Genomic DNA, 18,192 nt, shown 5'->3' on the forward strand with positions numbered 1-18,192 from the left:
TGTTTGGGGTTGGGGTGGACAAGAATGATCAAGGCACCATTTGTACAAGCGTCATCAGCTGTAGGAGAGTTTTCCTCATGTAGATTTACTGGGAAATCCTTCTTGATCCTCCTCCCCTAGTACTGGCAGTGTGTTTCTGGATTCCCCTCCCAGCGCCAGGTCAGCTTGCCCTGTTGACAAGGCTGATGAGGATGTTGAGGTCACGCTGAGGTAATTTCTTGTCACAGTGTCCCCAGCTCTGTGCTCTGCAGCTGCCTGGCACTGACCTGGCACACAGAGGACTCAGTCTGTGATGGAGCTGTACCTGTATTCTTGTGCAGGCTACTTTTTTTTTTTTTTTTTAGTTAACTCTTCAAAGCACTTCTGCTATTGTAAAGCTGACTTTGTAGTGCACATAAGTCTTGAGGAAACGGTTTTTCCGTGTAATATGGAAACATTCATTAAAGGTGTTTTGGGCTCACAGTGCTGCAGAAGAACATGTTTTCAAATTTAATCTGTCAGTGGTGAAAACAAGGACTTAAGGAAAAACAGGACAGAGAACTTTTATCCACTATTAGTGTGCATCACCTAAACTCCACGTGCAACTTGCCTAATAGTATTTGGTTTTAGATACAAGTCTTTATAAATAGCTACAAGATATTGATATAATGGTAATTAAAATGATGATTTTTGTAAATAAGTATATTAGGGAATCTTTTGAATGTTTATATTTGCCAATTTTTGTTTCATGGTCTTATATATATTTATATAACATTAGATATAAAGATTCATACTAAGACATGATTCTTAGGTACTCAAATGGGTCAGTGCTATGTCTATGTACCTATATGTGTGTATACATATGAGTATGCGTAGATGAAGAGCTGCTTTCTCTGAGACTAGAGGCATTTCTTTTCCTTGAAGCCTGGAATATGGCAGATACTAACTTATATTTGTCATCTTGGAAGATGAACATGTGCTGCAACATGTGTGAATACTATGGTGATTATGGAAACAAATAGCTACACTTCTAAAACAGCTTTGTGTCTATTCTTTGCTGCTCTGTGAGTTTTTTTCCCTTTCAATTACAGACAGTGTTTCCATGTTGAGTAAAAAATTAATAAATATTCTGGACTAAATAGTGTTTTAACTTTGTTTTATGCATGTAGTGGTAATTATAGTAAACCTGGGTTTCTTCAGTGTCTCTCCATTTGACTATCCATTTTAACGAATTGTTTTGAACAAGTGATATTGTGGCATCCTAGAGAGGGATTTGCATAGGTGATTGTTGTGGTTTAATCCCAGCTGGCAACGTGGACCACACAGCCATGCTCACTCACCCCCTCCACCCCTTTTCCCCCAGGTGGGATGGGGAAGAGAATTGAAAGGGAAGGGAGAAACTTGGAGGTTGAGATAAGAACGGTTTAATAGGACAGAAAAAGATAATGATAATTAAATAAAGGAGTAATTAGGTGATGCACAATGAAATAGCTTACAAATAATTCCGGTCCTGTACAATTGATCTGGAAGAGCGAAGACCTGGACAGCAGTTTGCTTTCGAACATGATTGTGCTGAACAGCCATTCCTGGGAAAGAGAGTGCCCCAGTCGCAAACAGCCGATCCTGAAAGGAGAGAGAGCAAAACGCAAAAAGCAGAACTAGAAAAAATAGCTCCAACTGTATAAAGAGCATAATGCTAATGGTAGGGAATATCTCACTGGCCAGCTTGCGTGTCAATCTAGGTGCTGTCCTGTTATGTTCCCTCCCAGCTTCTATGTGCACCTCCAGCTGGAATGTTTAAAAAGTCCTTGGTCTCCTTGGCAACAGCCAAAACATCGATGAGTCCTCATTCTCCATACCAACTTTTCATACCAACTCCAAAACACAGCCTAGCTACTGGGGGGGGGGGGGGGGGGGACGGACGGGGGACAGGAGGGAAATTCATTGTAGTAAAAAGAAAAGAGACTAACTACTATGAAGAAAATTAACTTGAACCCAGCAAAACTAGCACATTGACCAAGAACTTTATTTTCCTATGGCTCAGGAACCTTTTCAGCAAAAGAAAGAGATTTTTAAAAATTGTATCTGCAGATGTAAAGCTCAGCTAGTTACTTGAGATCTGTGTTTCATTTCAGCAAAGTCAGCAGAGAAAACTGGTGCTTTTATTTAACCTAATACAGTTTAACATTTTTCTGCATAATTATAGTCTTTCTCAAAAGTACTAGATGGCCCCTTGAGGAGAATGAAGATCAGTGCCCTGTCTTAACACTTGAAAGTGTGTCGTGGTTTAACCCGAGCTAGCAATTCAAAACCATGATAGCTACTTGCTCATGCCTCCATCACCCTCAAATAGGGGAGAGAATTGAAAGGGAAGGGAGAAGCTTGTGGACTGAGATAAATACAGTTTAACAAAATTACAAAATAATAGTAATACTCCACTACTACTACTAATATATATAAAATGGAAAATAGAATATAGAAAATACTCAATGCAGTTCCTCACGAACTCTGTCCACACCGAGCAGCCAGTCCTGGGGAGAGAGAGAGCACCTTATTCCCGAACAGCCGATCCCAGGGCAAGAGGGAAAAAGGCAGAAAGTCCCAGAGGCTTCTGCAAAATGGCAGGATGGCAAAAGGCTGAACTAAAAGAACTCCTGACTGGAACTTATCTGAAACAGAGCAGAACCGGAATGGGTCTCCATCTCCTTCTTTGTCCCCCTAGCCAGAAAAACTGACTCTCCTTAAATACGGAGCCTGATGCGCATGAAATGGAATGTTCTTATTGATCAGTCTGGATGTCAGTCAGGGTCTGCCTCATTTATGCCCCCCTTCCTGGCTACCTCACACCTGTGGGCAGAGTGCTCAGAACCATCCTTGTTTCCCAGACAACAACTAAGATAACAGTAAGCTCTTACATTCTCTTTGTTCCAACTCAAAGACACTGGAAAGTTCTTGAAGAATAACTTGGTCACAGGGTGTTATTTTCTTGTTCCCAAACTAAATCCAAATGACTGTGCTAGCTACGAAAAAGAAAGGTTTCTAGCTGCATGAAGAAAATTAACTTGCTTTCAGTCAAACCAGTACAAAGTGTTACAACTTTTCTAATTTAAAATGCTCTGAGGACTGCAATAGGTAGAATTTGGTTTTATCAAGCAAGTCATGTTGGCAGTTGAATTATTCTATTAAGAGGTTCTGAGACATGACCTCAGTGCTACTATAAGTATAGAATAACTAGTCTCTTAAATTTTGACAAGCGATAAAAGCATATAGCTAAGCATCCTGTGTTTTTTTGAATGCAACATGAGAACCAGTAATATTTGCAAAGTATATTAGGCCCAGATTTGCATCAGAAAATTTTGTGATAATTAAGTAACAAGTAGCTTTCGCTGCTGGTCAGTCTTACTGTCCACTTTGATCTTCCTTGTTTGTGGAGAGAAAGATGGTCTTTTAGCAGCTTAAAGGAACAAGAATATGGAAATTCAGGGGTATGCTTTTGTTTTTTCATTAATATTAGTGGGATTGCCCAAAACAGGAGTGAGAGAGCCAAAATACAATAAGGTTTAGGAAACAAATACACTATTCAGCTCTACCAAAATCAGCTGTGTGATAATAGGTGCAGACAAGGAATTTGATACTTGTTTTGATATGTATACAGTATGCAATAGATAGGTTATGGAAAAGCCAAACAGAAGAAAGTAGTGCTGAATAGAACTTCCAAGATCAACTGAGCACTTTTTTGGTCTGATTTTCAGTCTAACTCTTACTACTAGTGCAGCCCTGTGGTCCCTGTGGCTGGCAGACTTTAAAGTACAAATCAGTGCATACAGGATCAGGAAATCACATTGCCAGAGTTATCTTGTGGAATTTTAAGTCAGTATTGAAATGTGTAGATTATGTACATATACCAAGATGAAAAGATTCAATATTTAGCTATTGTTTTCTGGATGTAGAGTATATTTAAGGAGGAAGGTGATTTCATCCTTTTAGTAACAAAACAAAACTTCAAAGGATTGTTTCTTTTGTTGAGTTACTTTCGCAATATTTTATATTGTAATATTCTGCTAAGAATAAAGATTATTTCAAATATTATTCTCATTATTACTTGTATGATATCTGGAAGATAATTTTCTTCAAGCTTCTACAAACATATTCTTTAGGAATATTCTCTTCAATACCTACATACTATTTTTAAAAATAGAATTATAACGTATTTCTTACGTATGTCTTTACCAAATGTCTGACTTATGAGGCTGCTTTTACATGCATGGTGTCTCCTGTGTTGTATTTCTTTAGTCACTGGTAGGCAACGAATAATGGAATAAATATTATTTTCTAAGGGAACTGATTCTTATTTTCCCCTAGTGGTGGAAAAAGCCAGAATAAAAAGACTGTGTGCTTACAGCAAAGCTCCAAATCTGTCTGAAGGTTACATTTATTTTCTGTCAGCATGCATTAATGCAATTTTAGTCATTTTCAGTAACGAATGTGTGATTAAAGGTTATCCATATAGCTAAATAGCTGTTATTACCATGTGCCATTTTAGTTACTTGGATAATTTGTCAACTTTGTATACAAACAGACAGTTTACAAATAAGAATTTTCACTCCCACAGTTAAAATAATAAATCAATAGCAATTTTTCAGGGGTTGATCCAGCTGCTTATCACCAACCTAATAGGCTAAATCACCTTTACATTCATCCAACATTTTAGGTTAGACAGTAGTTCTCTGCCACCTTTACATTACTCCACTGAAACGTAAATTTAAGACTCACCATTTCTTGCATACGTGATTCTTGGTATTGCCTGCTTCTAGGACAACTGAGTTTCTCCATTGCTGGGTGTTTCTGCTGGTACAAGCTATTGATTTATGGAGTTGAGTGCATGCTATGTCAGATAACAACCACCAGGTTGCCAGCGTCACAGAGTGTTTCAAATACAGAACTGGAAGGACCATTGTGGGATGCAGTCCAGTTCCTCAAAGCTGAAACTAACACCAGCTCTTCATTATAAACTTACTAAACAGCCTTCTAAGAGCAAGTATGGTTTGCCACCTTGAGTTTGATGGGAATGGCTGCTTCCATTATGTTTTAATACCTTTTTAAATTTTGCAGCAAAAATTTCAATGACCAGTTTGAAGGTGTTTGTTCTTGTCTCACCTGTATGCTTCCTCTCATTGTTTCTTTTTCTCCTGTGTAGCCTTGCTACATTTTAGATGCTGGCTGTGCTCCCTTCTCAGACTTCAGTTGTCTCCCCTAAGCTAACCAAACTCCTCTAGCCTTATCTTTTATCGGTTTTTATTTTCTCTCTTTGAAAATGAGAATTAACTCAACACATTTGAGGTTGCCATCTACTCTGGGTAAACTTGCTTTAGCAGGTGGGTTGGACTAGATGATCTCCAGACATCCCTTGCAACCCCAACCATTCTGTGATTCTGTGAAATTCTGAACAGCAGAATACTGGAGGAGTATCCTGCATGTCTTGCTGCAACATTATGTCCAGGACAGTACTATGAAGTTAGCCCAGCTTTAAGTAGGGACTAGACCAAATGATGCCCAGGGGTCATTCCAACCTAAATTATTCTATGATTATTCCTCCTTCATCTTAAAAGAAAATAATTTTTTCAACACATCTATTAAACTTGGCTTTTTTTAAAGTACACCTTAAAATGTTTATTTAATCTTCCCTTCAAAAGGATCAACAAACTATTTTCTGCTCCCTGCAGAGTCTTCTTCTGTTTCATGGCAATGTTTCATGTCCACACTTCTGGTGGAGAATACAGAAATAAAAGGCAACATGTAAGGTGTAGGTGACTACCATGCAGTCTGTTCTTTGTCAAAATTCAGACCATATATTAACAGTAAGATCATCCTTTGTTATTTACAAGAGACTTCAGCCACTATGTTGGCACAGTAGGAGTTTGCTCCTGGCCCAAGCAGCTATGGGCAGGCATAAGCTGCAGGAAAGAAAATAGCAAAGTGATCAGCTAAGAGAAGGAAGAAACATCCTGGCTGTGTTTTCTGCTGTAGGAGGGGAGAGGGAAAGGGAAAGGGAAAAGAAAAAGGAAAGGGAAAGGGCAACGCAAGGCTGTTGACATGGAAAGAGGTGAAGGTGAAGAGCCCTGGAGGGCTAGGTTTCTTGGAAAGAGCTGAGTGAAGCTAATGTGAAGAGGCTGTAGGGGAGAGGAACTGGGAAGGGCTGTGATGCATGATTTCATGCAGTGACAGGCCGTGTGTGTGTGTTGGGATGTTTTCTGTGTGGAATGCACTTTCTTCAAGGTAGGGGCTGCCTGGCTTATTTCTGCATCATTTCCGTAAGGAAGTGCTGAGCTCGAAATGAATCATCCCTCAAAACTTAGAGAAAAACACTTCCTTATTAGTTATCGAGAACATCACAGAACAAATATTGTAGCTGAAACAGTCATGTAGAAGTATGGTCATATGTAAAATAATTTACCTAAAACGATGGTCAGCATGAAGCTCTTTACTTAACCTGCATGTTAAGTCTTGTGCAGAAGGGGTATCCACGTGCAGTTTGTAATGAGAAGATGAGGAGCATCATGTTACTAGTGGGGTTTTGCCTGCTCTAGCAGTTAGCTATCCCAGGAGGAAATACTGCAGTATCATCACGTGCAGAAGTGGATTTCTTCAAAGAAATTGTATTTATATTGTACTGCATTTTTTAATAAATTAATTTTCTGGTACCAAAGTCCAGATCCAAAAAGGTGCTGAAAAACTTTGTTGTAAAGCTTCTTTTTAGGTGACTGTTTCCATACGTCCATGGTTTGTGTTGAGTTCCTTTGTTGTTTTCAATACAGGATTGAGGATTGATAGGATAGAGAGTAGCCTGATGGTTACTGCTCAGTCACCTCAAGACAGAGATGATTGTACCTCTCCAGTATTGCATTTTTCTAATTCATAATTTCTAATTTATTTCTTGAGCACTTAAATTCCTTCTAAATGTTATTTTAGATACTTGTTTGGCTTGGATCAGATCCAAATATCACTGTTGAGGCTGGAGAAATGGGATAATGCACTTCTGTCTAAGCTGATGTGCTGTGGAGATGTGGTAAAATTTTAAATACGCTCCTGTTGAGGGAGTTCAGTTTTGGAGGTCAGCTCCTTTCTCAAATAAAAATAGGTTTGAACCAAGCAGGAAGAACTAACATTATTACCTTAGCAGAAATCCAGCCTTGAGCTAGTTCCTTCTCTTTGAAAAGCATCATCCTTTCTCTTAATCAATTAATAAAGAGAAATTACACAATGAAGTAATTTTGTTTGATTTTAGCTTCTCTAAATAAGAACATAAGTGTGGTTGTATTGATTCAGAGTTAGGATCCATCTAGCCCAGTATCCTGTCTGGGATATATAGAGGCTAGAAACAGACACCAAGGGAAAAGTGAGAACAGGGCAGTCATATAATACTTGTTTTCCTAATGCTATCGTTTCCAAGTTTTAAGTTAAATACAATATAACAAGTATTTACATGTGTTGCCCTGCAAATTCTTTGCCTTGGAATAGCAGAGCTTCACAAGCTTCCACTGTGAAAGGATTCTCTGTCTTCACTGTCTCACCAGTAACTGTCTGCAGAACTGAAACTAAAGGAAACTGGCTGGCATTGCAAGCTAAGAAGCGAGTGTTTTGTTTCAAAGTGCCTATGTTCAATCAAAACTTCAGTAAATGTTTTCTGGGGAGGTGGTATGTGCGAAATGAATTCAGCAACTTACAAGTAAAAAAACTTAAAATTATTCTAATTGATACTCTTGTTGACCATTTCTGGAGTGCCAAAACTACAGGGAAATGGACTGTATTACGCTTTCTCCATTGAATAGCAGCCTTTGCAAGAACCCGAGCAACACACTATGTGGAATGCAAGAGTGGTGCTGCTGGCTTTCTGTGCATGCTCTGTGCTTACATAGTGCTCTTAGCAGTGTAGCTGTTGCATAATAGTGTTAGGTATAATTTCATGAATTGCTTTAGAAAACAATAAAAAGAAATACTTTTGTGTAGCAGATAGCTATAGCACTTTCTCCAAAAATGAGTGACAACTGTAAATTGAATGACTTCCACAAAGAAGAGGCACACAATCATTTCTTGGATAATTAAAAGGAATACAAAAGTGTGGGTTTGCCCTGGCAGCCTGTATGAAGGCTCTGTGATAAATTAAGATATGTGCCAGAAAGAATGACAGAACGAAGACCCCTTCCCAGCAAGAACTGAGTTTCTTTGTTATGGTGTTCTTCTGAAGAGCAGTAAGGCACAAGACTTGAATAACCAAATCATATGGCCCAATGTGCATATGCACTGGTACGTATTGGTGCACAGGATAAGCAAAATGGATTTCTGCATAATAAATACTGTGCTGGGAAAAGAGTGTACAATGCAGTAAACCTCCTTCTTGCACTGGACAGTTCAGGAGCCATTAAGAGGCATCTGTCTGAAGGGAGTCAGGTCTCATACTAGGCCATGTAATGTCTAAAACTAAACCCAAGTAATGCTGCAAGTACAGCTGTGACCAGGCAATGTGCAAAATGTGTGCTTTGGGGTGGGGGTTTGGTCTGAGTTGTGTTTGCTGCAATGTTGTCCCTGCTGCCAGGGCCATGGGCACACTCCCAGCTTCTAGGAGTTCAGATGAGTCCAAGGTGCCTTTGCTGCTCCCCAGCACCTTCCCTGAAAGCAAATCCGTAGGTGTTTGTATGGGCCCATGGCAATGCTGTCTGAGGGTGTCTCAGGCAACTTCAGCCAAAGTGCTCGACAGTCTTCCCCACCTCTGAGTTACCTCCCATGAGGCTTCTGGTTACTTTTGTAGAAATATGGCTTGTGAGCACAGTGCAGGAAAGCAGTATTTTGATGTCACTTCGACGTCTCACTTGTACGCCACCAAAACTGGTTTTGGGTCCTGTAAATTGTGATAAGAGATGTTCGATGGCCATACATAGCTCACCTTGTTCTGCTGGTGCTGGCTGTTATGGGACAGTTCGGTCATCTCCACAGAGCCCTCTGGTCATGCTGGGTTCCTATCAAGTCTGTCTTGTAGAGGACACCCACTTCTTGTTTAGCTTTACTTGAGATACAAGAAAAAAAAAAAATGAAGGCTTCCAAAGGCCAATTTGTTGCTTGTTTATAGACACACCGTAGCTCAGACTAGGATTTTTCTGTTCATGCCTGAAGAAGGGATTAACCTGATGTAAATAGATTGCTGGTAACAGTCAGACATCCTTTGCTCACTGTAGAAACTTGGCATTTTTGCAGCGCTTTATGCTTCTGACCTTTCCACTCTGTGCACAGACACGTAGAGCTCCCCAAGTGCGCTACTCATGTGATGTTCCCCAAAAGGAGCTCCCTGCAGCGTGCTGGGCTCAGGCGCCTTTCCTCCTCATTGCATGCAAGGCCACACGGGAAAGGTTTCTTGCTACTTCGATGCTTTCATTACATGTGTGCAGAAATGGGAATGTGTGAGTTCAGCTGGAATCAAGATGACAATTTTGTGGATGTGTACTTTGCTCATTCTTGCCTAGGGAGGTAAAACAACTTTTACTGGAATATTTCCTTCCATAGAGGTTATTAAAGGTAAAGTTTTAGGCACAGTGTAGTGCATCTTACAGAAGATACATTCGTTAGCTTCAAGATGAACATCCAGAACCAAACATATGGCAATGCTCTTTTTATTATTATTTTTTATTATTATTTTTTATTATTTACTTCTTTTTTAGCATTATCTTCTAATTCTTAAGTTGTTCTACTTCCCTAGGATTTTCCTTCAATAAATCAAATTTTCCAAAGACAATATTAGTATAGAAGGATGAAAGTTTTATATACTTGAATGGTGACGTAAGATTCTTTATTTCACCCAAATAAATTAAGTAGAATGGCTGTCTTATTTGTACTAGAACATTTGAAGTAGATATAGGATGCAACGACTACCAATAATGAGAGAAAAATGCAGTAACAAATCATAATTGTTGTTCTGGTTTTGGGTTAAGGGAGGTAATGATTATACCTGCCTGAGTTCTTAGCTCATAAATATTTTTTGCTACTATTTTCTAATACTATACTAACGTAGTTCTGGTTAAAACTCCCTCCTTGCTCCTCAAACTCGAAGTTTGGTGTAGGTTTCCATAGTTCAGAACTTATCAGTGAAGTATTTTATTGGTCAACTTTCTCAGTCAAAATTGGTAGTTTGCAAACTTTATATAATGAAGCATAGGCATATACAGAAAAGTTGTTGATAATGAATTTAAAACATTTTCTTTAGAAAAACTATAAAGCAGAAAGCTTTATTTTGCTGAACATGATGAAAAATTAATTAGGGGGAGTACTTCTGTTAATTATTTTTTGTCCTTTCACGTATTTGATGTGACTATGCAGTCAATTGTACTGATCTGTCATGAAGCTAGAAAACACCTAAAAGAAAAGCATGAAAAGAAAGCACTTTTATTCACACCAGCAGATTTGGCACAGTTATGTGACAGCCTAAAGGCTCCCTGCACAGACAAGTCTGGTTGCTTCAGTCAGGAATCCTTTTCAGGCCAAAAGACAGAAAAGCTAATTTAAAAAAACAAAAAAACCAGAACAAAAACCCCACAAAAAACCAAACCCAGAGTATCTAAATTTAAACTATGTCAAATTCTAAGAAGATTCTAGTAAGATTTTTCTAGGGAAAGCCTTAAACACTTTATGTGTTTGTCTGCAAGACTGAGGTATCAGTTTGTATCACAACTATGATGTGCAAATATAACGGACTGTTGAAAAGCTAAAGAGCATGCATTTAACTAAGGAAAACAGCAGTCTCTTCATACCAGAATACACCGAAGTCCTGGTAGGAGCAAATACACTTTTAATATAATATCACAGAATCATATATTCATTTAGGTTGGAAAAGACCCTTAAGATCATCAAGTTTAACCATTAACACTGCCAAGTCCACCACTAAACTACATCTACGTGTTTTTTAAACACCTTCAGGGATGGTGACTCGACCACTTCCTTGGGCAGCCTGTTCCATATTCCATATGTTGAATAAGAAGGCAGCATTAGGATAAAAATTTTGATGGTGAATCTCTTGCCTTGACTATAAAAATCACAGTAATTATTAAAAGACCACTACAGCAGTTGTGAGGAGAAGCCTGACTAAAACTGGAAAAGCCAAAATATAGTCAAAATTTATTGCAATCCTTTTTTAGAAATTCCCATCTAAGATTTCTTCAGGCTAATATATTAAAAGTGTTTCTGTGGAAGTCAGAGCAGTTATATTAGGAATCACTACTAATCAGCCACTAGTGATTCATTTAATACTCTCTGTGCTATACCAATGGTGAACTTCTACATTTTATACAAATTTACCACTTAAAAAGGGCTAAGCCGGAATTCCTGGAAATGATAATTCACTCTTTATGCACAGACCTGATTGTCTTTTCTCACTGATTTGGATGAGGAGGCACAGTCTCTTCCATCAGTGTGTTCTTGCCAGCAACATTTAGTAATTCATTCTTCCAGCAAGATTGCCGCCTGAGATATTACGGTTTTTTCTATCCTTTGAGGTATCACACAGAAACCTGTATACTGGAAGAGAGACTGTAGAGTGGGAAGTAATATATTGCTTATTATGGATTATGTGAATTCCAGAAAGGATGGTTGTTCTCAAGTCCCACCGTGTCAGGTGAAGCTGCAGTTTAGTGATTTTGAAAATCAGGCAAAAGGAATTTCAAATCAGAAAAAGAACTATTTCAAAAAGAGCCAGTGTCCCTAGTCACCACCCAGTAGGGTCTCATTTGAAAAGATAATTTAAATAAACTAATTTCTTCCAGTTTAGCACTTTGTCTTTATTATTTGTCAGAGGACTCTGGCTATGTTTATATTCGATATTATTAACTTAAGTGGACTTGAATGCAACCATTTTAGTTGAGTGTCTCATTGAAGGGCTAGCTGCTTAATCTGTGAAATCTTACTACAGTGAGTCAATGTCAACCACAGATGGTAGATATTTGGAAATTAATGATGATGTATGGATTTGAATATGTCAAGTTAACACTTTGGATGCCAGCTAGAAATTAAAAGTTGTCCTTATAGAACTATTTATGTGTAAATGAAGCACTTATCCTTTTTTAACACTATCAAATCTGATAAATAATTAAACCAAGTTATTTTCCTGTAAAAAGAGACCTCCAAAAAGAAGCATTTCATTCAATTTACATTATTCTTGTTCAGAACATAGATACTAGGAGCTATACTCGCATATTCATTAGAGATCCAGCATCTGTTGGGAAAAGGGAAAATAATTCAAGATTTAAAATCCACTTACTCATTAAAAAGAGCGTTTATTCTCAATATCGGAAATAAACAAATGTATAGTTTTAAAAGTAAATATTTCTGTCTTTTCTTTAACGGATAGATGCAACAGATGATTTTGTTCTCTCCTATAAATACCTTGTAAAAATATACAGAAAAATGTTTTAATCATGACTATAATAATCAGTTCACTGTCACCAAAATAATTATTATTACTGAGTAACTTCAATCTTCTTTGTATCCTTGACATGTGAGAAAGACCTATATTGAAGCATAAACAGATCACGTCTTGGAGTAAAGTGTACTCCTTGCCTAATTGGATATATCATTCATTTTATCATTCGTTTGAATATATCGTTCATTTTACAGAAAAAACCCTACCTAACCCATCCTCTAGTGTGCATGGTTATTATTTTAAAATGGATATCTTCCATTACTTAAGTGCTTGTAAATGGCAGCAGAAACACATCTATATTTACTCTCTTGTGTAGGCCAATTGAATTAACTTGGCTGCACATTTGGATAATGTAAAAATGCACATAATGATCAGTAGAACCAGGAATCATACTCGTAATTTCTTTTAGAAATCTCATGTAACTGTTTGCTTGAGAATGTGATTTGTAACTTTCTCTAGAAAAATAGAAAACCAGACAAATAGAAGGATCAAAACCAGTTGCAAAATGTTATTTTTTTTTGCTCTGAAATAATGTAATTTGTATATCAAGACTAAGAGGACAGTTTCTATATGTATGTTTCGAAGTACTTAATTAAGAAGAGAAGATGCTTCCCTGCTGCTGAATGAGTGCTGGGCAAGTCATTAATTTAAAAAATATGTAAAATAATACTTGATATATTTTAAGTATGTTATTTATTCTTAAGTCAGCTCCTTTATTCTTAAGTCAGTTCCTTTAGAATCGATTTAGATCTCAATATTGGTGGCACGCTACTGAATTGTTTCATAAAAAAGTAACACTTTTTTTTTTCTCTTTCCAGTTCGACAGAAGAGCAGTTTCATTGGCAAACACAAGGTAATGCACTTATCTGAGACATATGTATTACATATATTCTCTCCTAGAACGATCATATTTCCTAAAGAAGATAGGGAGGAAAACAACATGCATTATGTAATTTTTTTTTCATTGCTAGTGCATCAAAACCATACTTAAAAACTGGCAAAACTTGGCAAAAATTGTTAGGGTTGGCAAAAGGAACACCTAGGCTACTGTGGAGTTTTGAGAGGGGGCATTGCTAAACGTGTCTTTGATTTTTTTGGAGATTCATCCAAGGCCACTCTTTCACAGGATGGCATTTTCAATATGGCCAGCCTCCTCTGAATGTGTGATCTTGGTGTGTTCTCCATTCCTTTGTTAGCTGTGACTGCTTAGTCACATGTAACAGGGTTTACCATTTGTCTTGTAACTAGCTTTACCTTTTGCCTTTCTTTTACATTTTTATGTTTCTAATTTTATTACAGATGGTCAGAAGGATATAGAAGATGAGCTCACCACTGGTCTGGAGCTGGTGGACTCCTGCATTAGATCACTGCAGGAATCAGGGATACTTGATCCACAGGATTATTCAGCCAGTGAAAGTAAGTTGCTAGAAATGTGTTTGCCAGAACCCAGATGTATTTGTAACTTTGCATGCTTTAAAACTGAATGCATTTCCTATTATGTTTTTCTTGATTGTTTTCTGATATTGGCAGAAGACAGTGTAGTTCTGAGTAGGCAAATTGCCTCCTTGCCTTTGGAAGTTTAATATTTTGGTTTGTTTGTAACGGAGAGAATCTCACTGGAAGTTGAGGGGAAGAACAAAGTAAAACCAAAATCAAAACAAACAAAAAACCTCACAAACACACACATATACAAACACGCGAACCCAACAACAACAAGAAAACACCCTACTTCCCCCCCCAACCCCAGACAAACAAACAAAAAATCGCAACAACTTTGGAGTATATTTTAACGACAATAGTGTGTAATTGTAGTATTGCTGTGCTGTACTATAAGGTCATGTCAGCATCGTCACTACAAAAGTAACTTTCAAACAGCACTTTTTCAGTACACAAAAGTAATAAAATGAAATGTAGTGTGGGGCTGTAATTTTCGTGGCTCCTTTTAACTACTTGGCCAGGGAGCTGGCACTCCTTAAGACTAGAATTTTCAAATGGACAGACAGAAATAGTTCGGTGAGCTTTTGGAAGATGATGCAGAGAGTGGCAGCTGTAGTAAGAAAGCTGGAGTATTTTCTCAAAGGTCGGCTCACTGGTCATGTGGCAGCCCTACTGTTCGCAGACGTGTGTTCTGCTAGGGCCAGCCATTGGAAAAGGGAATCAAGAACAACTGTCAGCAAAAGTAAACGATGTGTCGCTCAATGCGTTTGTAGAGCAGATTTCTGCAAATGCGTGTGCTCGTGAGTCACATACACTGAGACAAAGTTTTCCAACGGGTTAACAGGTCTGCTATCAGATGTAGCACTAAATATTGAAAAAGCAGGTTAAATCTCTATTTTCCTTTCCTTTTCCTCAGTCTCCTATCTGAAACTTTGTTCCCCTCTGCCACAATATATACCCGCTTTCACTTCTCTCCTACTGCTGCTTCTGACACTACCTTGGCCCTTCAGTTTTTCTATTATTCTTCTACATCTCTTTCCCTCTGTTCAGTTCAGCCATTTTTGTCTTTTTCAATCTCCTGCTGTCCAGTACCCCCTGACTGAGTCACATCTTTCAAGGTGGTTGCTCCGAGTCTGCTTTCTCAAAACCTAGGCGGATGATCTCCCCTTCCTCTGGAAAGGCTAATGGAGTGTGACAGCCACCTTCTGCGAAGCGTCTGTAGCAGTGGTGAAATGTCATCATTTCAGGTGAAGGCAAGGCATTGCAAGGCTGAATGCAGAATTCTAATGTATCAGGACATTCTTCATTCTTTTAAAATAGAATCTGGAGTAAAATTGATAGCTGACAATCCTGGGGCAGTAGAAAATTTTTCACTTTTCATATGCATGAGATTTCTGGGCCAACAATGTCACTAACATGTTTGTTAGAATGTTGCTTTATCTGATCTTTGATTGGGACAACATGATGCAACAATGTAAGCCTTTATTTGCCATGATTTTTTTCCCTTACATTTATTTCTTCATTCAAAGGTGAGGAGAAACATGTTAAATGGCTACCACGATAAGGATTGCCTTCATACTGTGATTCTATAGAAAAATGAAAATGAGTAGATGGCAATAGAGGAGAGTGGGGGTAGGGAGAGGCTAGCTTGAATGGGAATCAGGTAGAAACTGTGTGGGGGGCTACAGTGGGTCCGTGGATTCCCTGACAGAGGGCATGAGAACAGAGATTAGCCTTGAAGATATTAAGGTCTACCCGTGAGAAAGATGGGAGTAAAGGAGTATGCGGAGATATTAAGGTGTACCTGTGAGACAGAAGGGAATAAAAGAGTAACATTGATGATAGCAAAATTTGCCAATGAGATGTTACTACTGCAACTTGTAACCAATAGCAAAAAGACACTTGAGCTGGTAAAGACTATATAAAAAGGCATTTGTGGCAATAAATGGAGACTGCTGTTAGTACTTAAGAACTTGGTCTATGTCGTTTGTCCCTCTCAACCGCGACAAAACTGGATTAAGAGATGGAGCCTAAGAAAACAATCTTAGGGAAAGATGAAGGCAATAGATGAAGAGAAGTCTGAGTATGTGAAGAAAACTAAAGCAAATTGAGACACAAATAGGAAGGAGAATAAGGAATGTGGGCAAATGGAAAACAGTGATGGAGAAGAGGAGCAGTAGAGATTGATTGTGTTGAGAACCAGCAGGAAAGGAGCTGAGATTTGTTGAAGCAGGTCAGGTCAGAAAATTGAAAGCTGAATTTGCTTGGTTGGATGGTTTATTCTTGGGATTGGGAGTTTGATGCAAAGAGAGGAAACAAGAGGGTGATGAGAAGGACATTTGATAAGGGAAATAGTGATAAAGTTATGGACAGGACAACAGCTGTCCCTAAGAAATGTACCTTTGGAGAGAACAGGCAAATGCATGTGCTCACAAGGGAGCAGGCTTCCCCACAGAGCTACGAGCTTGGTTTTTTCGTTGTCAGGAAATTTTGTGAAGCCTTCTGGCTCAGTGCCCTGTACTCCTCTGCTCCAGACCCACCTCGTAATGAAACTAGTTTGCTATTTGCTGTGTATGGTTTTAATTAAGAATCAAATATATATGCCAAAGCTAACAGTTGCAGCTCTGCTAACCACTCATAAATTGAATTAGAATGTCAAATACTGGATTTTCTTTTTGGTTTTGAGGATCTTTTTTCAATGTAGAATAAAATACAACAAACACATCAGACAGTTAACATGTTACTGTGTTTGCAAAGTCGAAAGTACCAAAGTCAAGACTGTCTGTACAACGTAACTTGACTTTCTTATTACTGCATTATAAAAGAATTATTATCATGCCCTGTTTTGTACATTTTCTGTCCATGCCTCATTTACCTCAATGTGAAGGCTCAGATCACACAGTATACTGAAGAGAGATTTCATCTGGAGTGCTTCTGACTTCTCTAAGCAATGAGTAGAATACGCACACTAAATGAAAACAAAACTCTCATATTTCACAGTTCGGTTTTGCACTTAATATTGAATTGTATCCCTCCTTCATGTCCTAAAGTTCTGATGATATAATTGTGAGACATTCTAGGTATCTTCTACTAATACCTGGTTTTAGGTTTTCCCTGTTAGTTCACAGGTGTGCTGAGAACAAAGATCTGTAACTGGACACTGTGGAAGTACAGTCTCAAACATATGAAGCATAATATAAAAGGAAGTTTAAAACTCGCTCCAAAGTGTCTCACACACAGCATTTCAATCTACAAACAGAAAATAAGAGTTATATAAATGTCTCACTTCACAGGTATTATAAAAACCATTATTTGTGATATATTTGAAGTAAACATTGAGTGTCGTAGAATAATCCACCAGAGCGCCATATTTTTTTTTCTTTTTATTGGACATTTCTCAAGGAAGGCCTGAGGTCCTGCAGTAAAAAATGAAGTGATCACAGAACTCTGAATATAATTTGCATTGTGTGCACTGCCCGTAGGTCAAGGAGGGAGGGGAAGAGCAGTGATTCAGAAAAGGCAGCTTGGGCTCGCGTCTCCTAACTTGTGAGCTCTTGATTGTACAATTTTAGTTATCTTTACTTCTGCAGTTTGAATGCATTACTGTATTTTACATAACAAGGCTGACTCTGACAAGAGTATTTCTAGCCTGCCGCAGCAGTGCTAGTCTGGTTGAGGCAGATTTTTAAAATCATCATATGAATGCCTGTCCAGGGCTGTGACCACTGCTTCTTTTTTTCTGAACTGTGTGTGTCTAGTCTAATGACTTCATCTGTCAGTAGCTCTGCCTTTGTAGAGGATTAGTGTGTCTGTAGTCAGAATCTTTATGATTCAGTTTCACGCACTCTGATTTTCTCAGAATTAGTTTTAAAAAGTCGTCACATAGCAGGCAGCTGTTACAATACTCTAAATCCCAAACATCACTTTGCATGTGCTATTCCTTTAGTAGCAAATAAAAGCCATGAAGAAAGGCTAATGGGACAAGTCACATGAAAGGGGCTTACACAGGAGGGATTCTGTATTGCTAATAGAGATGCTTGCTAACTATCTTTACTGAATGTGACTCAACAAATAAAAGCATATATAGCTACTGTTTTATTAATATTATGCTTTTATTAATTTAGGGGAGCTTTTATTAACCTAGGGGAATGCAAGCAGAGCAATCACTTTTATAAACTAATAATTATCAGACAAAGACAAGTGGATTCCTAACTGCTGCATTCTCTCATACAGGTTTTCTGGGGTTGTGCTGACCATGGGACAAGGCTATATTCATCTGAGGGCAAATCTTGCACTGTGTCCTGTCTCTTTCGTCT

General features: G+C 38.2%; 1 protein-coding gene across 1 annotated transcript in view; it reads left to right on the forward strand.

Annotated features, from left to right (window-relative positions):
• The window catches only part of CTNND2 (catenin delta 2), a 531,616-nt gene that overhangs the window by 199,291 nt on the left and 314,133 nt on the right, over window positions 1–18,192 (forward strand). Inside the window, exons 3-4 of the mRNA XM_065627308.1 lie at window positions 13,258–13,292; window positions 13,739–13,855. Of these exons, the coding sequence (XP_065483380.1) occupies window positions 13,258–13,292; window positions 13,739–13,855 (152 nt within the window). The remainder of the gene's footprint in view (window positions 1–13,257; window positions 13,293–13,738; window positions 13,856–18,192) is intronic.

This window comes from Caloenas nicobarica, chromosome 2 (assembly GCF_036013445.1).
Source record: "Caloenas nicobarica isolate bCalNic1 chromosome 2, bCalNic1.hap1, whole genome shotgun sequence".
Taxonomy (NCBI): domain Eukaryota; kingdom Metazoa; phylum Chordata; class Aves; order Columbiformes; family Columbidae; genus Caloenas; species Caloenas nicobarica.